This window comes from Branchiostoma belcheri, unplaced genomic scaffold (genome assembly GCF_001625305.1).
Source record: "Branchiostoma belcheri isolate BF01 breed outbred unplaced genomic scaffold, Haploidv18h27 scaffold65, whole genome shotgun sequence".
NCBI lineage: Eukaryota > Metazoa > Chordata > Leptocardii > Amphioxiformes > Branchiostomatidae > Branchiostoma > Branchiostoma belcheri.
The window spans coordinates 695215-723112 of record NW_017804298.1 but is presented as its reverse complement, the minus strand read 5'-3'; the positions used below and the strand labels follow the sequence as shown (position 1 = coordinate 723112).

Below are 27898 nucleotides of genomic sequence, written 5' to 3'. Positions count from 1 at the left end.
TCTTTAACACTAATCTTGTCAAATATCAGATAAATAAATACCAGCATCACTCATTTTATAACCCATCTATCGGATAGGTTAGGATTTTTGCTAGGCAATTGAGAGTCAAGGATCATTGGACGTTCGTAGAAATCTTAAGTGAACAAAACCTTACCTATTCCGCTCTCCTCATCGTGGAAGTCCTTCCAGCTGGCGCAGACCCGGGTGCCGTCCGACTGGTAGTCCCGGTCCCTGCTGTACGTCTCCCCGTCATGTACGGTACCCGGAATGGGCGGAGTCGTGTCCACGATCAGCGGTCTGCGGTAATGGCCGGATGCCCGCAGGTCCACTAGACAGACAAGGTAGAAAACGTATCAGTTCCTAGTCCTCTGCATAAGTTCCTAGTCCTCTGCCCAAGTGCCTAGTCCTCTGCCCAAGTGCCCAGCCCTCTGCACAAGTTCCTAGTCCTCTGCCAAAGTGCCCAGCTCTCTACCTAAGTTCCTAGTCCTCTGCCTACGTTCCTAGTCCTCTGCCCAATTGCCTAGTCCTCTGCCCAAGTGCCTAGTTCTCTGCCTATAATAAGTTCCTAGTCCTCTGCCTAAGTGCCTAGTCCTCTGCCTAAGTTCTTACTCCTTTCCCCAAGCTCATAATCCTCTAAGTCCCTAGTGCTTTGCTCAAGCTCATAGACCTTTGCTTTAGTTCCTAGTACTCTGCCCAAATTTCTAGCCATTTGCCTAGTACGTTCCTAGGCCTTGTCTTTATCAAGGGAGATAATGTGTCCTTGCACCTAGGTGTGCATCACTGTAGAGTCGACCCTTACCGTTGTTGATGGCCCTGACTTTGATCCACGTCGGGATGCCGTCCGGAATGCGGAAGAACATGATCACGTGGGTCCGGTTGTCATGGCGATGCCAGTCCTTGATGAACACGTCCCTGGGACTCTTCCCCAGCCCGATGTCAACCTCCCGGATGTTGGACAGGGGGTCGCTGAAATCACAACGATGGGACCGTGTTAGAGTTAATACAGAGTTTAACATTATCAAGGGGCCAGTTTCGTTGAATCTATGACAGAACCTTAGGTCTTCTTCGAGGCCTCCATAAAGCTTATGGAAGTATTCTATGTTGGCCACCCTGTATAAGACTCAGATACCCATTGTTTCCAAGTTTTAGAGTTACTGCCTTAACTGAATGTTAAACAGAACCTTCTATCATTTCCTGCAAAGCTAAGGAATTGCTTAATACTGTAAGGGTATAATCAAGTCAAACCTGTACTGGTGTTACTCCTTCACATAGCTGACCTGTTCATCGTCGCCACTTTTCACTGGCCCTTGAGACTCTTGTCTTTAGATTCATGTCTAAGGTAACCTTTTCTCCAGTCCCTTGAGTGCTCACTATAAGCATGTTAGACTGTAATCAAATGACGAGGACTCGAGATGCATAGAAATCATTTATGGTCCTTACCTGACGTTGTACTCCACGATGAGTTCGTAGGTGTTCTCGTCATAGCTGATGAGCTCGACGTGGTTGACGAAGGGAGGCGTGGTGTCGATGACGTAGGGGTTGCTGTGGCACACGGTTGTCGCTAAGGGGCCACCGAATTCAATCTTGTTCAAGGCCCGGACGGACACGTGGTAGAATCCATCTGTATGAGTAAAAAGCAATCTATTATTGACTGAAGAAAGGACGATATCAGTTACTAGTATAAGGACCACCTAACCATCGTGTCCACTATATAGCGGTCCCTTGCATTACTTTGCACATTGATCTTAGTGTTAAGAACGCTGTCTGTACCAATCTACAAGTCTTTCAAGTTGCTTAAGTGGTCACTAGTACAGGCAGGTTTGCCTGTTTGTATAGTCACACTCCATATCCACAGGGTACGCGCGTCCTTGCCTGCATCTGGCTTGTGTCCTAGTGCCTAGCTTTTGCTCTACTTCTTCTCCATTTTTACTTTCTGCTAGTTTTCTTCAAATCTCGCGTATACTCCCACCAAACGATTTTCTGATTTTTGTTCAACCCAAAACATACTCAAACTGATTCCAAATCAAACTCACCGTCCAGATCCAGTGGGTAAGCTAGCCCCTGGTGTGTCCACTCGTCCTCCCCGTACAGGTGAGAGTGCGGGTCCTTGTGCGGGTGGACGTCATCCTGACAGTGGGCCGTCCCTACGGTCCACGTGTACCCGAAAATACCCGTCTCATTGTCGTGGAAACCGTCCCAATTGGCTGGAGAATGAAATTGTGTTATAAATAAGATTTATTTGCAACATGACTGGCTTAAACATAGATGTAGATGTAGCTATATCGAAAAGAAGGTCTCTATCTACAAGAAGTTCAAATTCAGGTCGTAGAGTTACTAGCAAATACCTACGGAATCGAAACTTCTAATAATCTTTGTAAATATGAGTTGGTACACTGTGATAGTCTGCAACTACTGGTTTACCACAGCGCAAGTTCATTTCCCAGGATAGCACATAGGCTATAGCTGATGAACATCTCAGAATACTTTACCTGTGACGTAAGTGTTTGGCCGGAAGTAGCGCAGGTCTTCCAGAGGCTTGTTCCCGTTGAACACAGTCCTGGACCCCTCTCCGTCTGTGATGGCTCTGTATGGATGAGATAAAGACTTACTAGCAGCTCACCATACGCTCTTCATACAGCCAGGATAAAGACCGTTACAACACGTTGTTGTTTTGTTGTTCTGGGCAGTCACAGTCGCACCGTTCGTTTGAAGTTCTGAACTTTCTGGATATGTTATACTGAGATCATAAGAAATGAAAGAAAAAGACAAAGCAGTACACTGCAGGCAAAAAGTATATGTTAACTTTTGGGACTGTGTTCTCGCCGCATAGGTGCCACCTACATTGGCTACATGTAGCGGTAAGAAGCAGCACTCCAATCTGAAGCTCTAAGGAAGGTGTCTGATAGACTATTGAAAATGTAAGCAGATATTAGTGTCTCTACCGGTTGTGTGAAAGGAAACCCCAATGTCCTACGTTTTACTAAGCGGAAGTAGAAAGTACTACGTCGTACCTGTGGTTGGGCAGAGGTGTCTGCTCCACACATCTGTCCTCCCACTCGTCAGGTACGAACTCCTCACACACTTCCGCAGCAGTGACGTCATGACTGACGTTCGCCAGCGGACCGGGGGACGGCGGGACGAAGTCGGCTATCACAGGCGTAGACGTCAGGATGTTCGTGTAGCCTGGGTACAGTTCATAGGAAAACGTTTTAACTTGTCAAACCTGCTGAGACCAGACTGTTATGCTTGAACCACTCACACGGGAAGAACCCTTCTCTCTTGGTTAGTGTGACTAAGGTGTGACTCTCCTTAAGCCCTGGACCTTCAGTCCTATCCGAGCTCGAAATGGCGTCCATAACCGAAGCTAGATGCTCATTCACACCTGCAATTAGCAACGTGAAGGACTAGACAACATTCATCAAACTCAACAGTCTTAAGCGTCTGTTTAGGGCTGTTGATTCAGAATCTGAAGGCTTGGGGTTTGAATCCCTAATGGACCCTAGTGTTGTGCCATTGGGACGGCAATTTTACACATATTTTCTCACCCAAGGCAGGTGAAAATGAGCACATAGCTTTGACTATGGACGTCCTCACGGATAGGATAGGGATAGGAGATCCACACCTCAAGCATACCTCATACTAAGTTAATTGCAAACGTACTCTTGTACTCCCACATCAAGAGACATCTCTGTGCAATTAGAGATTGTAGAGATATGTAAACCACTAAGGACCAGACAACATCCATATTAACTAAACGACGTGTTCACAATAAACGTGATCATCCTGATAACCTTAAGGCCTTATCTGTACAATTCAAGGCTTAATAGCCCCATGGCTTGATTTATATGACTTACCCACGGTGTTGTTGAGGAACAGGTTGTAGTAGTACAGGTGATCGTGCACCAGACTCAAGTCCTCGTGAACCACCTTCACGGCATGGCCGATACCCAGGCGTTCGAAGTTGTGGAATATACCGTCCTTTGAACAAGAGAACATATATTCTGTCATTGTCTTAGGTAGGACGTTATATTTTTTAAGAAATGACACAGAAAACATACTAGTTATTGTATGCTAGAGTCTATCGACTTGATCCATAACTAGAACGCCTTTGAACTTAGAAATCATAATGAATATGAAGGATATATTGCAAAAACCACGAGGCAATAGTCTTCATATTTCGTTATTAGATCAATACCAGTAAGCTCCAATATCTTGAGAGTTATCTTGTTAGCCAGCCAACATGATGACGGCCAACTACCGCTCTTCAGCGTAAGACACCAGCTTCTTGGTAAAGCCCCTTTCGTTTAGTTCCTATGATACAAGATACAACGTTAGCCGCCTTTACCGTGTACATGACGACGCCATGTCCCTCTATCTCCTCCAGAAGTTCGCATCGCCCGTCGTCGCTGTAGTCATAGTTGAAGCTGAGGCATTTTGTGGCGGGCAGAGCCAAGCAGTCCCGGGCACACTTCTGCGCGTACGGGTAGTGAGCGATGTGGTGAGGCTTGGACAGGACTCGCCCTGGAAATAAACAGGATAGACCATTTACTTAGCAGGAGGGTTGGTGGTGATGAGGATCCAATATCTCTTAGTAAGATTGATGCTAAACCTTTCTGAACACTATGATAACTGGGCAATAAATCTTTATCAGGCTCAATTCAACAATTATGGATGGAGCACTGATAATACCAGTCAGCAGATCCCTGGTGCAGTTTAGCCAATACGTACCCGAAATTGTAGCGGACAGACTTGGCGCAACTATTATGTATCTCTATGAATTTGATGGCTGCTCAAGCTTGTTTGTGTTTGTTGAAATCATAGTGTGCAGTCCTTGAACCAAAACGAAGGACTGTGATTATGAAGATGTTCACCACAGTCAAGACATGCATACAATGGCTCACCCAGACGCGGCGCTGCAAAGTACTCCAGATTGCGGGTGTCGTGTGGATCATGTCCGATGCTGATGTCCACTTGGATTTTGCTGATTTCGATGTCCCTCCAGGAGACGACCTGGTCACCGTACACCTTCCGTCCAAACCCCACCGCTTCCTACGCAAAACGAAAACAGGCATTGAACAACCAAAACGAAAGCACATCTGTATTCAACTTCTTAGAAATCATGGCTTACATTTCTTGACCTCTTCAAATATAGAAGGAGTGTGAAGTAAGAGCCCATTAACCATATCTGAAGTAGGACGGCAGACGATATCGACTTCTGGGCAACTTTGACCCCTGACGTCACGCACCCCTGACGTCACGCACCACACATGCATTGTTAACCTTAAGTATTTCCGAGGGTACCAGTATCGGTATAATGACTATCTTGCAGGGCTCATTGTAAACAGAGTATAAGTTTGGTTCTTGCCTTTTGGTTTACTAGAGCTGCGTCGTCCAAGGCGACAGCTGACGCGCGAAGGATGCCGGGATGGCTGGTGGAGAGGAAGTCGGGAGTGACCCTGCCCCCTGGCAGCGTGACGTCATAGGTCGGCAGCTCACACGTGACCAGGGAGGTCTGCTGGGCCGAGTTGGTGGCCGTCACGGTGAAGTACAGAGGCACTCCTCCCCGGAGAACCTTCGGATTAAGAAATTTGACCGTTACTTACTTTGCACACAGACAATAAAGCGGGAAGTTGTTTGTGCAATACTGCAACACACAATTGGCATTGTACAATGCCAGCATCCACAAGGTCTTCAGGAAGCCTATTTGTGTTGCTAGCTTATCATTCATATCAAAATGTAAGTTTTCAGACATAGGAAATGTAGACTGGCCAAATTTTTTTCACAGCCGCTTCGGCCTTTGTCAGGAAAATTGACCCTCTCAACATGTTTCAATACCTTAAAAAGGCTGACGGACTGGTTGAAAAGTGGTGAGTGAACATTTCCGGTATTAGACGAGAAGCGCAAGCCTTAAGAAATAACCAGTATCCAGAATCCATTGCTTACAATAGCATATTATATAAAGAAAAAACAAGAATACCTGTGCCACTATGGTTGTGAAACCTCCCAGCGGCTGATTCAGCACCTGGTCGCTGCCTCCCCTGGTGACGCCGACGGAGTAGGTGAGATCCACCTCGCTCCTGTCGTCATCCACGGCCAGCTCCAGCAGGAAGGCCGGCTCCGTGTAGTCCCGCCCGTACTGCTGCTTCACGATGCAGTTGGTGGTCGTCTGGGCAGCTCGTTCCTCCACGCCTTCTTCAAACGGCTGTATAAATATAGTATGTCGACAATGGTTAGACATTCAGGTCGAGCATCACCTAACATAATATAAGCAATCCAGTAGTAGATAAATTTCCTTAGGAGTCAGAGGTTTCATTTAGCTTCTACTATCCGGCCCTATTGCTGCCTCACGATGCAGTTGCCTGAGTTGGTAGTCTGGGCAGCTCGTCTGGCTGCACAAATGCACATATTTCATTTTAGACACTGAAGAAGAGTGACGGAGCTTGAACGGTCTTTAGATATAGTTTACTTGGATGTCTAACCTTTATCATCGAAAAATGCACATAGCACGTCGACGGAGGAAAGGGGAAACCAAAATCTTATCAATACTTACCAATACCTTATCACCTACCAAATACCATGACAGTTATGTTGCTAGACCACAAAGCTAGACTACAAATGTACTTACGATGCCAAACCTAACTTTCAGTCAAAGGTACATTGTACTAATGATATCTGTTACTAATTATAAGTACCTATTTGCTAAGTAATCATTTTTGATAAAGCACGTACATCTGAATAAACCTTGAAGTCAGGAGGCGATTTATCCGGTTCGTCTGAGTTGATGGCGAATATCGTGGCGTGGATTGTCGGAGTGGAGTACTGCCAGATCAGTTTGTTGATCAGGGTTTTTCTTATGGTTTTGAAGATCAGGGGTATGGTCAGCTCCAGGATACCACGGAGCTCCAGCCTCAGGGGAACCAAGTTCATGTCCATTCGGATCCTGGAAAATAGCATTGATAAAATTAGATTACTGATGATTTTATATGTACTTCTCTGTCTATATCACAGTGACTACGGCTTTTGGCTTGTCAGTGCTGGAAGGGTATGTTGACATCACAGAAGAGGTGCATTGCTCAGTCCAAAGACTGGAGACCAAGTTGTACAAAATTTGGGTAAGTTTGATTTCTTTTGCTCGAAATGTTGACATGTTAACGTTGTGCTGATGCCAAACATATAATCAGACATATCTATGTAGATAAGGCAGGTCAAGTATTGGATCCCACTTCTGACGCCATGTTTTGCTTCTTGCCTCACTTGTAGATAGATTTTCCTCAGACTAAGACAGGGAGATGATTTTCTTTATTTCAATCTAATTATAGTAGCGCAGACTTAGATCTAGTGACACCTGTAAACATACAAACAAAAGAAGCCACTCTCTCACCCCACATCCAAGGGAAACTTGGTGAACTGTAGTTCCGCCGTGCAGGGAAAAGACGTGGTCATGATGTAGCCTCTCATTAGGAGCCTCCCCTCGAAAAGACCGAGCCAAATGCCAAGACTACCCCAGACCTGGGCGCCCACAGTGGGCGTCACTCTTACCTGAAAGGGATATGATATTAATAGAGGAATTTTCAATTGGTTAATAGTTCAAAAGTTGCTCCGAAAGGAATACAGCTTACTTGTATGTGTCAGTAGCTGCTGCATGCCTAGATGTCTAAGTGCCAAGACCAGAAGCTGGCCCCTTGCCCCTCTCTGTACGATATCTCCAAGTAGCACAGTCCCTAGCCGTATAGTCTACTACTTGTTTGATCTTCACAGCGCTTAAGTTGCATCAGTACGCATAAGAAAAACATTTGTTGCAGGCCAGCGAAAAGCACATTTGACAAATTCTCATAACCGTTGTGCATATTACATAGACACACAAAGTAAGCTAGCTATAGCTGTTCATGCACATTATTTTAGGTAAACGATACTGAAATCGGCGTCAAATGATTGCAAAGATAAACTCACAGCGGCTTTCATTGAAAGCAGTTTCACGTCTGTGGAGAATATCAGGCCAAAGCTCCCTCCAGCTCCGAAACCTGTAATCCAGACCGTGTTTATAGTTAGTTATGACATGTTTGGCTCCAAAATTCACAACGTTAAGTCAGTCGTTCTAAATATAAGGCCGGAAATGCCTAGGAATTACCACTCTAGGGTTTTCTGATTAGTAAAGTGACACTATATAGTAGTACTAGCCAGAAGGATATTAGTATTTTCTTTTGTCTCTAGCCTTGTTTACATTACATAATATACTACATATAAAGTTACTATTACAGTAGTATTGTAAACATAAATGGTATCTGCATCTATATAGCTGATATAACCGCCTTTCGGCGTAAAACACGAGATTGGTGTGGCAGTTAAAGCTGACTGATAAAGGTACCTAGTGAGGATGTTTTGGTGGCAGCAAGTTCCAGTAAGAAACAATACTTACGGAAAACCATGGGAATCGGTCCAAGCATGAAATAGACTTGGTACTCGAAGAAGCTCACGTCCATTGGCCCGAATGGAATTTTGAACGTCAGAAACTTGTCCAGAGCTGTGAACTGGTCCTTGAAGACTTTGTGAAGAGTTTTGTCAATGGCGTCTATAGCCTTAGAGGAACAAATAATACAGAAATTGATTGACTGATTGGCGTAGCGCGTTCTTCCAATATGCTGTTAGGTTGGCGTAAAAAGAAAGATACCAGACTGATTGCAAAAAGGAAGGCCCCCCAAAACACCCCCAAACATCTGCTTGGAGAGTAGCTACATACCATATCACGATAAAGTGTTCGCAGTTCCTTGATGACCTTCGTGACCTCATCTGCAGTCATACTGACTTCATCAATCAGCTTCTCAATGTCGCCTAGTGAGAACTTCTCCAAATCCGCAATGCCTGGCGTAACAGAAAAAAAAAACAATTTATAAGATATAGGTCACTTTACCCAAGTCCTACCTGAAATAACAAGATGGAATATTTCATGTGTCCCCGATTTGCCAGCTTTGTATTTCTTGCATATTTATTAATTTAATGTAGTTTTGCATCTCCTAACTGTTATTGCAGAGCATTTGAATTACGTTGTAGTTAATGAAAACAAAGATGCCCACTTCTCTTTCTCCCAGACGGTGCCAGCGCTGTTGTTTGGCAGGTGCCCAGCTGAAGTCTGGTCCTACTAAAGATGCTCTGGTAGGGAAGGCACAGGTCGTCACGTACGGAGCACAGCGTTACTTGGAAGGTAAGCTGAAAGATAGTTTGGTTACTTTTTGAATGAATGAATGAGTAAATGAATGAGTGAACGAGCCAGTGAATGAGAGAGTGCGTGATCGTGAGTGAGTGACTACAGACAAATGAACCATAGCCTACTATATCAGCATTCAAAATGTTTTGTTGATTTTCTTACCTCCACTCCATCTGGAATCGCGACCATTTTGTACTTGAAGACCACTTGCGCGAGGTCGAGAATCTGCAGGTTTCCTTCTATTGGTCCAATATCCTCAGCCGCTGTTTTAAAAGAAATGCAGCTTAATAGAAAGCGTACAGCAACAATGAGCATATAAATAGCCGGTATAACCGCCCTTCGGCGCGCACCAGATTCGCAGGCACGCGGCGCGGCGGCAGCTAGCTATATTACACCGGACGACCTGTTACGTCCAATCGTTGCACGTCTAATTACAGGAGTTGTTTAAAGCTTTTCACTTTTCAGTGATGATGCCCCAACTGTGCTTGGTGGCGAATAGTTCTGGGAAAATACGAGTTTTTGAACACCTCAATTCGAGTTGACAGATTAAAAGTGTACCGAATCTGGGGCCGCTGATGTCGAAAGTCTTCTTCCATGACCCCAATCCTAGCGTCAACTGCTTGCTACATGGGTCCATCATGGCGAAGGCACTGACGGTCTGTCTGGTGAAGGCAAGGTTCAGCTCCACACAGCAGGTCACGCCTAGACAGTTGTCCTCGAAGAAACAGTGCATGTTCTTGGGTAGATACTCTCTTAAGTTGGGACATCCTGATGTAAAAGAAAAAGAAAATCTTTAACGAAGAAACAGTGCATGTTCCGAGAGATATGTTCTCTTAAGAAGAATAAATGAAGAAAATCTTTGAAAGCAAACAAACAAACAAACAAATCAATACTTCAATCTGGCAACACTCTGTGAAACATTTTCAGTATATCTACCATTGCAACATATTACTTTGTCATCATCATCGGCGGAAGCTCTTGACGAACATTCGTGCCACCACACCATAGACACAATACTATGGGGCGGTATAAGGACGATATGACCGGTAAAAGTACACACGGTTTTCAGGTGTCCTGTAGTTCTTGAGCAGCGTGGTTCTGGAACCGGTGGCGGGGTTCCCTCCGTCGCGCAGAATTCTCCTCAGTGCGGAGGTATCGAGTGTATCTGGTACTTGGCAGGACGTCTTCTCTTGGTTAAGAGTGTCCTAAAGTTAACGAAAAAAACGTAAGCCAGTCTTGCTACCTTAGCAGATTATCTGTATCTGTACATGTACTGTATAGCCGGTATAACCGTCCTTCGGCGTGACACATCAGCTTCGCAGGCACGCGGCGCGGCGGAAGCTAGCTATGTCACACCGAACGACCTGTTACATCCAAACATTGCACATCTAACTGCAGGATTTGTTTAAAACTCTCTAGTGATCTGGAAAAGCTCGAACATAACAACACAGATGCATCGTGTACTTAATATCTTTACAACAATTTACAGACATCTCTTGGATAGCATCTTGTTTCACTAGGATTAAGAGAAATGGTAGCAAAACTTTTTGTTGATTCAAAAGGTCTACTCTATATGAACATATGGCAACCACTCGGTCATCAGAAAGGGTTGTGTGTACATAAATGAAGTATGTAATTCTACATCCTCGTAATTGCTTCTACCAAGGACGTTAAGTACTGGTTCTACTAACCAGAAGCCCCTCCACTGTCTGTTCAAGCCTGGCCTTGGTATCCGTCAGTCCAGAAGACGTCATGAACTCGAACACTTTGGAGAGTTTCAGATTCCGGAAGTCAAAGTCAAAGTCGAGCAGCGAGACAGTCTCCTTCAAGTCGGGAAGGTCCAGACTGCTGACAAAATCTAGGATAGGAAAAATGAACAAACCAATGTAGGTTTTCTCTTAAATACATGTGTATATATATCAGAAGCTGGGATGCATAGCTTGCATCACAAAGTTGAAGTTACATGCCCTTTTATACATGTATATATATATGTATATTAGAGAGAGAGAGAGAGAGAGAGAGAGAGAGAGCACCCCATAAGGCTTTAGAATACATAGGATATCACTGTTAGAAATTTTGGAAAATCTTGTTGACGTTCTTTCCTTCTCATGCTTTCCTTACCCTTTGCTTGGCCAAACCATTCTCCAACGTCCCTTTTCTTTCTTTCGTTGACGTCGGAGAACTCCGTGGCGAGATCAGAAATGTCCGGTTCCACTCTTGCTGGTGATTTGTCCTCTTCTTTTGATTTTCCAAACTTCCCTCTGGAAACGACTTCGTTCTTTAACATATCACGAAGACAGAGAGACATTCGCAATCAGTATCGGGGTATCTTACGTATTTACAAAGAATAAATCTTGATTTTAAACTCGTCATATCACAAATGTAACAAAGAACTGTGGTTCCGACGGAAGCAACAAATCTTGCCAATGTTTTTCTTGCCAATGTTTTTGTACTGAATACTATTGATAACACCCCAATCGTATTCTACTTCCTGCGTTACTATCTTTGCAAGCAGCAGCCACAAACGCTCCAGCGGCACAATAGGTAACCTGCTTTCTGACTACAAATCAAAAACTGTGCGGATATGATGTTATCAAAATTGAAGGGTTGACTGTACCTTGAATACCAGGTTCCAGTCCCCACATTCCTGTTCCCAGCTCGGGACCACCATGTCTCTCTTCTCCATGAAGCGTGTGGGGTCCACCAGACCTCCGGACTCCGTGTTCCTGATCGCCAGGTGGATGTGGTTAGGCTGGCAGGCGGAGGACGACACTGTGCCAATCAGGGTTCCCTTGAAGACCTGTGGTTATGGACACAATAATTTTTTTACATAGTATATTACATGGGTAAAGACCAAGGCTGGACAGCCTTCAAATCTGGATCGGCGTCATCAAGACGCGATCGTTTTTCAACTTTTTTAGGCATAGTCTACGCAGCTTGACTTCAGTGGAGATGACTGGGGCCCGTAAAGTTGGCTGGTAGATACGTCTAAGTAGGTTGATGAAGGTTAGACATTCAGGTAATAAGATACGCCAAAAAGCAGTTACTCAATCAACTGGATATGATTTGGGAACGGTCAGAGACTGAGAGCCCATAGGAGAAATTCAATCAATAGGTTGTGCTTATAAACCTGCATTTCTCCTCTGGCCTCTCAGTCACTGACGAAAGCTAGTAGATACTAGATGAAACATCTGACCGTTCCGAAGTCATATCCAGTTGCTTGATTAAATACTTTTTGGCAGTACATAGTCTAAGTAGGTTTATGCTTTTAATTGCTAATGATCAACACAACTGGAAGATCGCCTTACTCGTTTCAGCTCCTTCTCAGGTATGAGATCCACGTTGTTGATGATGACTTCTAGTTTCTCCATCGAATCCGTCGTGATTGTCACCTGGTTGTCGCCGGACCTTTTTATAATTCCCGAAAAGGGAGCGCCAATCTGTAAAAGAAAGAATGTGGTAAAACTATGTGAATTAGCTTGAGACTATGGTCAGTACCAGTTGCAGGTATTATCATGGAACGCAAAGTTTCTAGGGTCCTAGAGTATCAAATTAGCCAGGCAGTATCCAATTGGCAAGAGAGGGTCCATGCGCGACCCAGGTGGGGGGTAGCGACAAAAAAAAAACGCGCCATATATAAAGAGCTAACGATCATTCCCCCACAACCTCTGCTTGGAGAGTGAAGTAGGTAGGTACTAGACACTGCTACATGATACGGTAGACATAAGGCATAAAGAGCATTGCTTACTTCGCGCCCGACGGCTGCCTCTAGAAGCACCCCTTGATGTTCGTAACGCCCTGAGCCAGTGCTAGGGTAGAAGCCGTCCCCGCAAGAGCCCGACTCCAGGTACTTTCTGGGGAAATCTTGGTCAGCCTTGGCGCCGAAGATTTGCTCAATCAGAGACTTTGCCTCGTCGTAACTGAAATAGGGAAAAGCAAAAAAAATTATTTACCTTCTCCCTGCTGCCTAACCCCCTACTTGTATAACCGTTACAAGTTTAGTACCAAAAGGCTACTTTAGAAAAAGGCTACAAGCTCAGATGCTCTGGAATTCCATCCATCCATCCATCCATCCACCCATCTACCCTTCCTTCCATCGGTCCCAAAGCTATTCGATAGCCGTAGGGGCAGCATAGCGTTTAACTAAAGATATCTACCTCCTGCGGTCCTCTGCAAGGATGGCACTACTCGTGTAGTGCTTTTTCCAACCACCTTTTAGGTCACTGGTCTATGTCCGACAATGATGCCCCCTATACACCCCTCGAATTACCTTTACCCCTTTTACTACAGAGCTTGCCCACCAGTGGTAACGTACCTGTTTTTGATTGCCTTCTTTGATGGACCTGATGATTACCTGCTGCCTAACCATACCGGATGCCGTGGAACTACCTTTAGGTTTCTTTACTCAAGAACTGGTAAAGTACAGCAGTGGTAACGTACCCGTTTTTGATTGCCGTGTAGCCTTCCTTGATGGACTTGATGATCTCAGCTGTCTCCTTGTACGCATTCAGGAACATGTTGGGAACCTGGCGCACTTTGTTCAGGGGACCGAGGAGTCCGTCCAACAAGTCACTGAACTCTGTCTTTATCTGTTCTTTCAGTGCTTTCTGGAAAGGAAAACAAAACAAGACTGGCAATGGAAACATACATTGCCATGGCGACGGTGGTTGCTGTTAGGGTTATTGTTTGCATGGCACTGCCATGAGTTATTAATTTTGAGGAAGCCTTGGTACCCTATCCTCCCCTGAGTGCATAGTGAACGAGCCCCTGAGACGTCGCCAAAAACACAGTTTCAACAAAAACGATATCACGTGTAACCTTGGATAAAATGAATGACCATTAATAGACTAAGCGTCAATACCTCTTTTTTAAACTCTATGTAAGTGTGACATTTCCGCGTTAAGAGTACTGTTTACCGATCCCGAACTGTATTTTTAAGGCGGACCAATTCCCGTGGTAACCATCTGTCTTTGTGGCCAATTTATACTCTTCCCAGCTGCTTCCCGAAGCCTGATAGATGCAAAGCTACATCATCCATGCTGTGCCTCACAAAGGCTTCCTACTGACTTGTAGTTACAATCATGACTCACGATGTCGACTCCAAAGAAACGTTTGTTGAAGTCGTTGGACTCCGCTTGCTGCACCACCCAGTTGTTCATGTCCCGCATGGAGCTCAGCGCAGTAGAGATGTCATCGGATATCTGTGAGAGTTCGTCCTTTAGGTTCATCCAGTGGAGCGTCTTGTCTGTCATACAAAATGAAGCATATTAGTTATTAAGATGATCACAAGGAATTGTTACTCAAGCAACCGGATAAAGTTTAAAAAACTGTCAGACGTTTCAAGCAGCATCCTGGCATCCACTACCAGTTGTGACGAAAAGTAAGGAATGCTACTTGAATGTCTGACAGTTTTCAAAATTTATCCAATTGCCTGAGTAACAATTCCTTTTGTATCTCATTACCTGGATGTCTAACCTTCACCAACGTATTGAGATGACCCCTTGGGGTACAAAAATCTAAAAGGTATCATGATTCTGAGAGTTTTATTCTGAATATCAGAAAAAAGATTTGAGGGCCAGACAGAATATTGACCATCCGAACAAGACCTATTTTGTTCCCGTGCCGTCGAGAAAATACAGACGAAGAAGACTAAACCCTGCGGCAGTGTAATTGCTAACAATCCAGACATACCTTCCTTGAACAAGAGAGCCTTTTCGATACGCTCCTTTGCCTTGAGGACTCCGGTCACAGCAGACTTGATCCTGAAATAAAGAGATGAAATCGGAAAAATATAAACACGGAGCATATTTCACCCTTAGAAACTAACCGATATTCCTCGGTTATACCAACGGTGGTGGCGTCGGTGGCGCAACGGTTAGAGCGTTGGACTCGGAACCAATAGGTCCCGGGTTCGACACTCACCGCGCCCCGACGTTGTGCCCTTGGGAAAGGCACTTTACGGTGGAGTGACGCCCATCGAGCTTCTTCAGCTTATCTGTCAAAATGTGTGCCAAAAAAAACACTACGGATTTGGTGCGCCAATGTGCCAACATCTGCACATTTGCCACCAAGAGCCGTATTTTTTACCAACGGTAAATGCAAATCAGTGCTACGTACATCGTGATCCCTTTGAAGATATCTTCAATAGCCGTCTTTGGTGACTTGATGAGTTTCCCGACGGAGGAGACCACCATCTTCACCCCGCTCTCGATCTGTTCGGCAGCCCACGGCAGGGTGATGGTAACGGCATCGGAGATGGACTGTAAGCAGGAGAAAGATTGAATCGCCATTATCGTCGGGTGACTAGTCCAGACTAAGTTTAAGTGTCACGTTCTTGTCTAATCTTCTGTACCTGCGTCCCGACATCTCGGGCTAGTTGGTCTAGTAACATGTCTGTCGAGATCCTTAGTTCAGGATCAAAGAATACACTCTAGTTTCTTTGGAATACACGCGGTTATCCACTTATCCTGGAAGGTCTTCTTGTACCACCTTCCAGGTTTGGCCATGTTACTCTCTGATGTTGTATGTAGACGTATTCAAAGTAGGCTAGGAACATGCTTTGTTATACTCACATTGTAGAACTCCATGACGTCAGCCTTGACGTCACTGATGAGCGTGCTGACCCGGTGGACCACTTGTTTGACGTTCTCCACGGCTGGCGGCAGGTTGATGTACTCCCCGACCTTCTTGATGAACTCTTTGGCCTTGGCTTTGAACTCACGCACCTGGTTGGGAAGGTTCTCCGCCGCGTCCACGATGTCCTTGAAGATGCCGTCTATGGAGCCCGTCGTACTGTTAACAGATTAGCGATAAGTATCGTCTAATCACATAAATCGTCTTATGCTTATGTCTCAATTGGAAGAGGGGACCCTGCCGCGTAGTTCCCGGGTTGATTTTTTTGCACTTTTAGGCGTGACCCCTACGCGGCCCCACGGGGCACCCTGTGGCTACTGGCTTTTTCTGCCCGACCGGGACGCAAAAAGAATTTAGATCACAGACATCTTCTTAGTAGCTCTTCATAGAGTGCTATAGTTACAGTTTCTTCAGTTACCCGGAAAATCTACAAATTTATCTCTTGACAAAGGTCACATATAAGTTGTTTATTGCAAATTCATGCCCGAGGGCTAATTGCATACAGACATTGACAAGAAAAATGTGGTGATCATGATATAAGACTATTTGCTAACATGAACTTCTATAACTGCTTGTTGCCACTTCCATTTCATGCATACATATTGTTGTGGCGTCACTTGCCATGTACACTACGTATACTTACCTTCCCAGAAGTTTCTTGAAACGAATGATGTTGTTCTTCACATTTCCAACGACCTTGTTGATCACGCCGTCAAACAGTTTAACCAGTTTGAAAACCTCATCGAAGTTGAACTCCTGTCGAGAGAAGTGATAGGAAAGACTCAACATTTGTATGATACATTATAAAGATCTAGATGTATGAATACTATATACATGGCTGTCAAAAGCTTAGATTTCTTAAGAGCTATAACTGTGCAGACCATAGTACAATTTTCGCGCAAAAGAAAAGCTGTCATACCTGGAAACCCCATACCTCAACCGCGACGGGGGCCGACAGTGTCTACCAGGTACCTTTGACTCAGTGTTACGTCAAAGAAGCCACGTGACAAGTCTCACTGATACGTGAACTACAGAGTGACTGGTCGAAAGCTCTAGGCGAGAGAACGTTTTGTGTTGGACCAAAGGTTTTAACTTTAAACATACCTGGAAAATGTTGACTTCGTATCCCGCCTTTCCTTTGAAACAGACCCTCGCGTCCAGGAATGTCCAGTCGATGCCGATTAGCCCCACGTGTATCTTCGCGTACGCCTGGTCCAGAACGTCAACCTCGAACTTGCCCTTCAACGGTTCTGTTAAGGGTTAAAAAGTCAAAGTTCTCCATTAGTCTATCTACAATTAGCCTCCTTTACAGGCGTTACGGGAGAGGCCGGCGTTTTGTTTTGACGGAGAGGAGTCTTCTGATAGTACCTACAACGCACACGCTCAGAACTCTGGCCTCCTTGCCTAGTATGCTTTCCCTGGAGGGAGGCAAATGAGGCTGTGTGGCGTGTTCATGTACTAGATTACAGTATTGCTCTTTGCTTATGTTATTAAGCACAAAATGCCAAAGCCTTTGCCAAAGGCAGTAACTGTGTGCATATTTGATAACTAGCTCCATATAATGAGGAATAAGGAGGAAACTTTGCAAAACAAGTTTGAAGTGCAGACCAGCATATTTACGTTTTAAGCCTGAAAGTCAAAATGGGGATGTTCAGAGAGTGCCATAATAGCCCAGAAAGGCCAGGGGGAAATTCATCACTACCGATCCGTACTGCTGAATAATGCAGCTGAAATTGACACCCAACAGTGCGAGCTATGAATGGATTGATCGATTGATTGATTGATTGATTGATTGATTGATTGATTGATTGATTGAAAAATCATCGATGATGAGACTTGCACTCACTCAGAATCAGTTCCATCATGTTCCGAATGACGATTCCCATAGATGCGCCGATCTGGCTGGAACCGATCCGCTTGTGCCAGTCGTAACTCGGCGTCTCCAGTTTGAAGTCGAAACCTTTAAACAACTTTTCCAGCACGTTTCTAACACCAGCCAGACCCCTCTTTTCCCGTCCTTCTGCTATGGCCGTCTGGTTCGTGTAACTAGGTACGGTCAATAATCAAAAGCATCACTGTTAAAACATGTAAAAAATGACAAACATAATTGTCATTGAAAATTGACGAGATTGATTGATTATATACTTTTGATGCAACAAATTACAAAGTTAACACTAGAAAGGTAACATTTGCAAAGCATTTGCAAAACAAATTACAAAGTTAACACTAGAAAGGTAACATTTGCAAAGCAAATGCATAATGTTTACCTTCGCATATGGTCTCATCTATTAATTCTTACTCCAACACATTCATATATACGGTGACAGATGTCTAAATCCCTCCTGCTATAAAATTGCAGCATTATATATGTATCCCAACACCAGCTACCATAGTCACAGCCGGCTGGTTCAGGTCATTGACCTTTTGCGTTTGGAGAAGAGGAATTTAAGCAAAAACAATATGTTTATAAAACGTGTTTTATACGTTTGTCTTCAACTGGAGCTAGATTCGATCTCCAGCAATCCTTACCTGTTGTTGATTTGTTGCTGAACCTCCCACAGTTTGGAGGCCTGTGGGTGGCCCAGGTAGTCCAGAGCTGCTGCGTACCGCACGTTGCTGTCAGGGTCTTCTATTGCTACACGGAGGATCTCCTCTGCTGCCTGATTAAAACAGGATTTTACAATTTGATTTGACAGAGGCTACTTTTGCTGAACCCATTTTTAGCTTGACAATAAAGGAACATATTAGAAGGTCACAAAGCAATACGGACAGCTTCTTTAATCTTAGACGCTAGTGATGATCTTGTGTTTAAATCGTTTTTGCACACATTTCTATGTATTATGTTGTCAATTTTAGGCAGATACTACCAACTATAGCTGTCTTGCGGGCCTGTGATTTAAGTACACAAAGTAACAATGCAAACAGATTCAAACATAACTCATATGTATAAGGAGGAGATTTGAGCAAGATAAACCATTTTTGCATATAGGGGACAGCGATGCACGTTAATAAAACAAACAAAGATGAGTCTTGCGTACCTTCTCATGGTCATAGCTTTTCAGTGCGGTCAGGCTGGTTCTCTTCAGCTCGGAGGGTGCTTCAGTAGTGTTCATGTAGGACAGGAGGAGGTCATAGGACCTGTCCATCCCAGCGTTTCCCAGGGCGCCCAGGTAGGTCGCCTTCTCGTGTAGGTGACTGTTGTACTCATCTTCTGTCAGGGTGGATCTCAGTTGCCGGTGCTTCCAGGGATCTTTAGAAAACGACTTACTGGTTTATTGCAGATCATTGCCAGGATATCTTAAAGCTTGTATAGTCCTAGTCTCAAAGGCTCTCGAAGATTAGGCATCCAGGCAAACGGTAGTTAGTGTTTTAGGAACCACTATATCTTTCTAAGTGCCATCCTCTCTCTTTCCTACAAATCTTTGCAGTTGCCATGAGATTTAGTGGGGTAATCTTAAGATTTTGCCACTTCAAGTTACAGAATATATCTTGATCTATGTTGTAACCATACGTGATCTCCAAACAGGCACACGCACGCACATCTAAATTAAGAGAGAGAAGATGAGTTTGCTCACCGTGAATCTCCACCATCCCATGTAGCCGGTCTATGATCTTGTCTGCCCGTGCGGGGTCGGTGGCGTGGATGTTTCCCGCCAGAGTCCCGAGTAGCAGGTGTGCCCTGGTCCACACGTGTAGCCCCTCCTCCTCGTCTGGCGGAAACAAAACAGACGAGATATTTGAACGTTTTAACTCCCGGTATAGTATACTATGAATACTACACTAGCAAATGGAAACTACCATAACGTTTGACCTATTGTAAAATGGAAAGTACTACAGCTCTCTCTTCAACCCTTTGGCATTTCAGTACTTACTGTAATAATTATTGCTTATTTTGATTTTGAATAGGTCTAGAAACTCAGGAGGTGACTTACCGTCAAATTCCATTCTCCACTTGAAGCACATGTTCTCCACAGTCTCGATGCTGATCTGTAAACAGATTCATCAATAACGTTCCAGTAGGATTTTGCCAACATTATTCAAACCAATGAGAGTTGATAAAATAGAATGGACTAGTTTGTTGTATGAGAACTGTTGCCCACTACCTTCAGTTCCGTATATCCACGGGGTGACACCGTACAGTGTCTCCACAAGTTCCTGTTACGCTTGCCAGAGCACAGTTATTACATTATAGACTCACATCCTCTACAAATACATTCTTATATAAGTGTTAAGAATGAGCCAGTGGATATATGGATTCCCGACCAGCCTCATAACCCTAGCCCTGCTTCTCCCATTGCGTCAGTTAGTCCTAACTACTCATGAGAAATTGGGCTGGTCTCAATCATGATGTTTCAGACTCAGGGAGAAGAGTTGCTGTTACAGTTCTACTCGGTAACCCGTAATCCAGGTGAGTGGTCATACCATTCAGGTGGTCGCACCGTTCACCTTGAAGTGGTCTAACGGCCGTGTTACATGGCGACCACTAAGTGAAAAAATATCAACTTTTGACGATCACAACAGTCTATGCCTTCTACTTATTACGTAGACAAATATTGTACCAGTAATGAATGAATACCTGCGGTGGCGGACGTTCCAGCGCGAAGAAGTGGAAAAGCGCCCTCAGGGTCAGATTAGCGTCCTTCTGCCGCGGCGTCAGGACCAGTCTGGTCAGCAGGGTCAGGGAGTCGTTGGTTGCCATGGCACCCAGTGCGTCAGCGATGGCGTCACGGTTCTCTATGTCGTCATCAGATGTCGCGTTGATCGCTATGTAGGTGTCGGCCACTCTTGTGAGGTTCTCCGGCGAGAGGTGAAGCAGGGCGTCCACGATGTGGCGGAAACATGTGATCCTTTCCTGCGATTCTGTAGCAGTTTGAAAATACAGTTATTGGCCTATGATGAAAGTTCATCTGTGCTGGTAGTTACATGTTTAAAGTTAAAATTCTGTCTCAGTCTACTGAGGAAGACCAAAGTGTCTTTTCAAAGGCTCTAGGTGAGAACCATTGTTTGTTAGGGATCAAAAGTTAACTGTTTTTGGTCGTAAATGCTGTGATGTCAAATGATGGTCATTAGGTTCATTGACAGTATACAATGAAAAATTGGTAGAAATCATGATGAAAATGTGAGTAAGTCCAATTCCTTGTGTTGAAACTTAACCGTTACGGAAAAGTCAATATGATATTTGAGTAGAGGGCTAACCTTTTGGCCTGACAGTTCTCATACAAGTCAGGTTACCAACGATGGCGTCTTCTTGGTCATCCAGCGCTATGATACGTACTGGTGGCTGAAAAACAACGTAAAGAAGATGCAACAGGACTATATCATACAGTCCAAGTATTTCAGCTATAACCGCTCATAAATACTTTGATCAATAACAAGAACGGCCATATATCGATGTGTGCTATTGTATTAGCCAGCAAAGTACATCCTAGCAAAGCATTGACGTAAACATGACATTGGTGTCGGCATTAATATAAGTTGAAAAAAACTTGAGTGTGTCGTCACCACGTCTTGTGATTACATGTTTCGGAATAAAAAAAAAACATGACTAAAATACAATTTTTAAAGAGGAGAAGAATTAAAAACCTACCTCATCTATCACAAGGGACCCATGTTTGAAACTTGTAGGAATTCCTTCGTATGCGTCCCGGCTGTTGGCTGGTATGACCTGTAGGAGCTTCAGGTGCCCGTCAGATTCAGCTGTCATCGGTGGCATATCTGTGTAACACATAAGGTAGGATCATGTAGCGAAACGGTAGAGTGCTCATCTCAAAACCAAGAGATCCCGGGTTCAAACCCTGCCATGCCACCGATCTTGTGTCCTTGCGAAAAGGCACCTTACACGGCTTTCCTCACTTCGCTTAGGTGAAAATGAGTATTGCATTCAATGTATTTTCCTCTGTGTTGGTGGCGGCATAAAATAGGTTTAAAAAACTTGAGTGTGTCGTTGGAATAGAAAATCATAAGGTAGGACACAGTTTGATATTAAATGCCTGTATCGCTTTGATACGTAGAAAGGATCATTAGGATTTAACAGTGATGGAAAAGTCACTAAACTTGTACGTACCGTAGTCTTCGTCCTGAAGCGCTTGCAGCTTCGCCGGATCTCCTGGTATACCAGCGTTGGGATTGTATCTAAAATGTACAACAAATTGTTTAACAGCATTGGCTACATTCTTAACATCGTACCTTTTACACGATTAGTACTAGTACTCTATATGCTTCAAACATAATCAGTAAAGTACTTGTTTCGTGATAAGCCTGATTTTGCATTTGTGCTAGGTAATTGTACAATTATGATAAATAAAATAAAAAAAATGTTACCCTGGGGTGTTGTGTTGGGGTGAAGTAAACATTTCCGTCAGCTGGACCGTCTGAGGAACTTCATATGCATGGTGGTAAAGAATTTGCTGCAATTTATGAAATAAAAATTGTTATAATGACAATAACAACTCCATAACTGAGACATTGTTAACAAAACTATTTGACAGTGTTAATCTTAATTATAGACGACATATAGGCATCGAACCAGTGTCTATTTCAAGCGTTCTACCCCAAAATATTTTGTAGTATATTTTCCGCCCTTCCCTTGCTGTTTTAAAACCTTTTTAAGACCATGTTTCTCCCACCTTCTCGTGCTTGGCCTTAGCGTTGCGCACCACGTGACCGTGTCGTGTCCTGGTGAACATGATGCCCTCCGGAGTGACCTTGCCTACGTAGGAAAGGTCATCTTCACCTGAAAGCCAAGAGGATAAATTTATGAACTGAGCTTTTCAATTTCAGATGTAATTGATACATGTAGTTCCAAATAATACAAAATACAAAATACAAATAATACAAAAGCGAGATGTCTGATATCTTTGACAAGTTTCATACCTTCATGTCCAGTTTCTTTCACGCTGTAGGACCAGGGTTTGCCGTGAGTCATGGTCTAAAACATACAAAACATTTTGGTTAACATTTAACAAAATCAATTTATACTAACTATTTATTTGACCATCAATAGCACTGATAGGCTTCATCATCACAAAACACTACCTACTCTTCTTGTACCAGATTCTCCTAAATATACCATCCTTGCCAGAACGGGCAGCAATCATTGGTGCTGAATAGCCATCCTCTAGATTTCCAGAAACATTGTTACTGTAGTTACTGGAGGTAACCATGTTAGTTTTAAAATTTGCCATCGTAGTTTGAGATATGGTGTAGGGTTTTGCAAGCCTATTACATAAGATTCAATATTTTTAGTTCAGTGTGATGCATTCAGATACAATGAGCATACAATGACGCTAACCTGAGGTGTAGTGTGCAGGCGTGCGGACAGAACGCCCACCAGGACCTTCTTGGTGCCCAACACGTGATGATGCTCATCGTGTGGATGGTACACGCGCACAACCTCGCCGTTCTTCGTCACAGTGAACAGGAACCTGATAGAGGACAGAAAAAATAAACAAACAAACAAACCCGACAGGGACCTGAAAAGAAATGGTAGTATATAGTATATCTATGACTGTTCATTGTCATAAATGCCTACGTCTACTATCTATGACTATCCAGAACAGTTACATATCCATGCACATGTGAGGAATACAAAAAAGTGTTTTAGATTCTGTATTTGAATGATTATACTCATTGCTCTATTAATAACAAACGGTACAATTGTAACATCAACATTTGGCAAAAAAGGTAACTAGCATTGCTACAGTTGGTACTCCTATAGCCAGGCAAACTACAGACGACAGCGAGATAGTTAGGAGAGCAACAGTACCTTTTGGAGTAGTCCAGGTCATCAAATACAGCTTGGTTTCCTGCACAGGAGTACAAATGTTAAGGTGTCACTTAAAACATGCAAAACAGTGACAAAGCTAAAACACCCTGTCAGTGCGCCGAAGTACAAATGCTACAGTGTCACTCAAGACGTGCAGGATATTTGCAAAGCTAAAACACACTCTCAGAAAATCAAACCATATAATACTACTGTTTGTTTTATGTCAAGTCAGATATGTTAGAACATCATATCACCACCGTATGTTCAAACATCTGGTATTACCCACACGGTGAGTTACATCATCACCTTTGGAAAGAATAGTACTAGTGTGCAATTGATTTATGTAACACTAATGAAAATCCTAATAAAACGAACAAAAAGCACGATCTAACCGTAGTACTGTTCAGAAATAGCCGTTGGAGTTTCCTTACCATCTCTTTGTGTTATCTCTTGAGCGACGTTGTTCACCACTAGATCGCAGATGGTGTTATTTTCTTCATCATTGCGTACGGGAATGACGCTGAACTGGAGAAAGGATTGAGAAGGTTGAAATATCCTAATGACTGAACCACAGTCTCAATATGTATGCTATAGATGCAGCGACACCTGTGCTGCAGTGCAATATGAACCAGTCAGAATTGCCCTGAGGAAGGTGACAGACGGTCACCGAAACGTCGGCGGAATAAAAGACTTGGTTGTGTAACAAGAGTCTCTTTACTAAGTTTCTTACCAACCTGATGAAACTATTCACAAAAAGTGCTAATTATCTTGAAATCGGTAGGTATAATACATAAATATCAGTGATTGGGACATTGCAATGCAATTAACCTCTTCCTATATATACTATTACTATGTTTTCTATTGACACTTTGCTTTGAAACCCTCCTGGCAAAAACAACCTTTGTCCTAATCACACTGTTCTCGCACTAGTCACGTACGTTCTTGCTCTGAATGACAGGACCTTTGTACGAACACGGAAGGTTGCTTGGGCGGAAAATGACGCGCTAATGAACTGTTGGGCAACCTGCCAGACAGAGTCAACAATCACGGGAAAACTGAACTTTATCAGCGGGTTCAAACAACCACCGGTTGATAGTGAAATAATGGACCTCTGCCAAGTCTATGTTTACTACAGAAGGTAACTCATACTCTGATAAAGCACGGAGATATTAGGCAGACCTGTGTTGACAGCCACTCCGCAGAGTGGCAGACCTATCACCTTCTTGGTTGAAGTGTTGACATTGCATCATTGGTTCTTGATCCGCAACCTTTCTTATCAGTACTATGAGAAGTTTTCACTTCAGCCTCTATCACGGAAATGGTGATTCATATTTGATCCACGGTGAAACTCTCGATGAAACAGATCTCCTGCATTGCTAGCAACAAGGGGAAGTGTGTTACGCCGAAGGACGGTTATACCGGCTATATATTAGATACATATACAGAATATATACAGATACAGAAGTAAAGGAAATTTGCAGTCGCCTGCGAAGATGACGACCGATGATGATGATTACTGTGTTCAACTGTTGGCACTTGAATTGTTGTGATTCTGTTGGCATTTGTATTGTTTTATTTGCTATTCCGGACAACCGGTGCAATGGCCAAGTGGGTATAATGCTCGCAACGCATTCGGTATGTCGTGAGTTCGATCCCCAGCCGACTCATACCAAAGACTTGTTGAAAAAATGGTACTCAGCATTTGGGAAAGAGTATGGGAGTTGAACATACACCACTACCATTGGACTTGCCCCCTGCTGTAGTGATTGCACTGTTGCCCTGGGCCACTGTTTCATCTATGTGGCCCAGGGTAACATATAGCACGTACATAGAGGCTAGGTAGCATAACTTGGAATGGGGTACATGTTAAATCTCAGTCTAATCTGTCGTGCAGTTGTTTTTGTGTCTAGCCTTTCAGCCCTTCAGACAACTGAAACAGGCGCCGCCCCATGCGTCAGTTGATGCGGAAAGGAGCTTAACTTCATTCCTGTCTAGAAAAGGCTTTGAACCTTTATTGTTTCCACGGGGTATCATATGCACATCTTTGCTTCGGTTGACGAGACAGGGATACGAACACGGAAGGTAGCTATGGTGATAAGACACCACTGATACCACTTTCCACCTCAGTGCTCATATTAATCCCCTGCGTTGAAAACGAAGTCAAAGGTGCGATAAGCGATCAGTTAAAGAGCGCTGGCAGTCGGTTCCGCACGGAAACCTACGGTTGGTTCTCCTTATATTTACCAGAAAAACATGTAAGTACCACTTACATAGAGGCTAGATAGTGTAAATTGGAAGGAGGTGTTAAATCGCAGTGTCACCTGTCGTGCAGTTGTTTTTGTGTCAAGCTTTTCAGCGAGGCTGACACCGAACCGATCGTCAACAAGATAAGGATCGATCTGAGGCTTTTCTGTCACTGCACGACGGTTCCAACAATGCCCTCATCTTGTAAAATTGTCGTACGAAGAATTTCACAAAGTCCTTAGACACAGCTTTTATATCATTTTATATTGATAGATTGATTGATTGGTTACTGGAGAATAACAAGGCGTAAAAGGGTGCAAAATATGGAGGTGGAAAGCGGAACCATACAGCATACCACACCAGCAACTTTAGTCGTATGGCTAAATTTGGTGAACCACCCACAATCTTGCTTTTCTATTTACAATATATCGGTTATCACTGACATATAGAAAGGTTATATTATGTGATCCCAGGTGTGTGGCAAGCCGGAATAACAGTACATGGTGTATTGTTATAGTATCCGTACGCCAACGCGGATGTACAAGAGAATTCGCATGATCCACTTCTGCTTTCTGTACCAAGCCGAAATTTCACAACCACGCATCATGACGGGTTTGTTAGAAACTATGCCCTGTGGTATATGATTAGCAGGCTTTTTCTTACAGGCGACCGGGTTATGGATGGATAAGTTTCAAATGTCTGTAAAATGTTTCAAAGGTCAGCACAAAATACATGAAAGGAACTGCAGTACTAGCTAAGGACAACGTTCGGTGTAATATAGCTAGCTGTCGCCGCGACGCATGCCTCCGAAGGGCAGTTTTACCAGCTATACCGATACAGACAAAAACAACATTTTGTTTCCGTATACACAGAAAGACATGGAGCTCTTACGAACCACCCGGCCCTTGCCGCTGTGCTGCCTGAACATATTCTTTCTGACAATTTACTCGACTTTGTGGTAAGTTCAAACAACATTCTTTTGTTTATTTCAGTTAGGGATCTTTATACGTACAATGTCTAGGGTACAAAATCTAGGGTACTAAATGTGTTTTGAAAGTGACACAAAATGCAATATCATGCCAGTGGTGTTGGCTTAAGTGTTAATAACAAAGGTTCTGTTCAACATGATGTCTTGGTAGTGTTCAAATTAAGTCTACAACGGATGCTACATCCTGGTGTTATCTTCGCTAAAAATACGAATTTTCAACAAATTTCTGGAGCATTTCATGGTGCTTCAAGATGTTATCTCAAAACTTATTAATCCGTTTTTTCCTAGAGAAAAGAATCTTAAGATTGCTGCCAAACACTCTGTGTCAATTTTTCTGATATACTCTTCCACAGTTCAGGCGCAGACGCCCAGGCTGGTGTCAATGGCGCGTCATCACTCTTCCGGACCGAGAAGGAAGCAAACAATTTCCTTGAGAAACGATCGAGACGTAAAAGGTCGCTTTACGAGGAGTGTTACGGCGAAGGTTGTAGCTTTGAGGAAGTGGAGGAGGTTTTAAGCCACGAACGCTCGGTAAGCTAAGGCTTTCAAAACTCTGTAGCTAAATGTGCGCTATTTCTGACTCATTTTGACATAAAAGGCAGCGATTTACTTTGATGAAAGTTCGCCTGTATTTGGTGGCTACATGTTTAGACAAAAGATTGTTCTCACCTAGAGTTTTCGACCAGTCACTATTGAGTCTATAGAGTCTATAGGCATTTGAAATAGTCTCGAAGTACTACTTGGTCGATATAGTACTCCCAAGCCCTCCTCACACACGCGCGCGCGCGCACACACATACACACACACACACACACGCACACACACACACACACACACACACACACACACACACACACACACACACACACACACACACACACACAACATAAGGATGCTTCTCACCAATAGCTAAAAACAGTGTATTTCCTCCCGTACCAGAGAGAATACCTGTTCAGACACGCGTGCAACAAATGGCCCTGTTCAGCTGGTTACGCGTGCGGCAAGGCGAGCGTAGGAACGCCGGGGAGCGGGGCACACTGGAGGGTGTGTAACGGTAAGGTTTAAA

General features: G+C 43.8%; 1 protein-coding gene across 1 annotated transcript in view; it reads right to left on the bottom strand.

Annotated features, from left to right (window-relative positions):
• LOC109483571 overlaps nucleotides 1-27898 on the bottom strand; it is a 74683-nt gene that overhangs the window by 27814 nt on the left and 18971 nt on the right. Inside the window, exons 2-48 of the mRNA XM_019786607.1 lie at nucleotides 24032-24125; nucleotides 23601-23640; nucleotides 23127-23259; nucleotides 22709-22763; nucleotides 22462-22568; nucleotides 22157-22242; nucleotides 21900-21967; nucleotides 21423-21550; nucleotides 21032-21116; nucleotides 20412-20695; nucleotides 19768-19822; nucleotides 19411-19545; nucleotides 18874-19085; nucleotides 18365-18495; nucleotides 17682-17881; nucleotides 16940-17085; nucleotides 16479-16591; nucleotides 15775-15994; nucleotides 15320-15462; nucleotides 14894-14964; nucleotides 14293-14447; nucleotides 13643-13809; nucleotides 12951-13122; nucleotides 12511-12642; nucleotides 11820-12002; nucleotides 11324-11480; nucleotides 10894-11060; nucleotides 10263-10407; nucleotides 9761-9970; nucleotides 9365-9465; nucleotides 9072-9204; nucleotides 8738-8859; nucleotides 8417-8576; nucleotides 7951-8021; nucleotides 7382-7539; nucleotides 6730-6940; nucleotides 5978-6202; nucleotides 5366-5512; nucleotides 4902-5049; nucleotides 4346-4521; nucleotides 3855-3978; nucleotides 3012-3183; nucleotides 2490-2584; nucleotides 2034-2204; nucleotides 1441-1621; nucleotides 800-966; nucleotides 155-328 (exon numbers count right to left, since the gene is read on the bottom strand). Of these exons, the coding sequence (XP_019642166.1) occupies nucleotides 155-328; nucleotides 800-966; nucleotides 1441-1621; nucleotides 2034-2204; nucleotides 2490-2584; nucleotides 3012-3183; nucleotides 3855-3978; nucleotides 4346-4521; nucleotides 4902-5049; nucleotides 5366-5512; nucleotides 5978-6202; nucleotides 6730-6940; nucleotides 7382-7539; nucleotides 7951-8021; nucleotides 8417-8576; nucleotides 8738-8859; nucleotides 9072-9204; nucleotides 9365-9465; nucleotides 9761-9970; nucleotides 10263-10407; nucleotides 10894-11060; nucleotides 11324-11480; nucleotides 11820-12002; nucleotides 12511-12642; nucleotides 12951-13122; nucleotides 13643-13809; nucleotides 14293-14447; nucleotides 14894-14964; nucleotides 15320-15462; nucleotides 15775-15994; nucleotides 16479-16591; nucleotides 16940-17085; nucleotides 17682-17881; nucleotides 18365-18495; nucleotides 18874-19085; nucleotides 19411-19545; nucleotides 19768-19822; nucleotides 20412-20695; nucleotides 21032-21116; nucleotides 21423-21550; nucleotides 21900-21967; nucleotides 22157-22242; nucleotides 22462-22568; nucleotides 22709-22763; nucleotides 23127-23259; nucleotides 23601-23640; nucleotides 24032-24125 (6730 nt within the window). The remainder of the gene's footprint in view (nucleotides 1-154; nucleotides 329-799; nucleotides 967-1440; nucleotides 1622-2033; nucleotides 2205-2489; nucleotides 2585-3011; nucleotides 3184-3854; nucleotides 3979-4345; nucleotides 4522-4901; nucleotides 5050-5365; nucleotides 5513-5977; nucleotides 6203-6729; nucleotides 6941-7381; nucleotides 7540-7950; nucleotides 8022-8416; nucleotides 8577-8737; nucleotides 8860-9071; nucleotides 9205-9364; nucleotides 9466-9760; nucleotides 9971-10262; nucleotides 10408-10893; nucleotides 11061-11323; nucleotides 11481-11819; nucleotides 12003-12510; nucleotides 12643-12950; nucleotides 13123-13642; nucleotides 13810-14292; nucleotides 14448-14893; nucleotides 14965-15319; nucleotides 15463-15774; nucleotides 15995-16478; nucleotides 16592-16939; nucleotides 17086-17681; nucleotides 17882-18364; nucleotides 18496-18873; nucleotides 19086-19410; nucleotides 19546-19767; nucleotides 19823-20411; nucleotides 20696-21031; nucleotides 21117-21422; nucleotides 21551-21899; nucleotides 21968-22156; nucleotides 22243-22461; nucleotides 22569-22708; nucleotides 22764-23126; nucleotides 23260-23600; nucleotides 23641-24031; nucleotides 24126-27898) is intronic.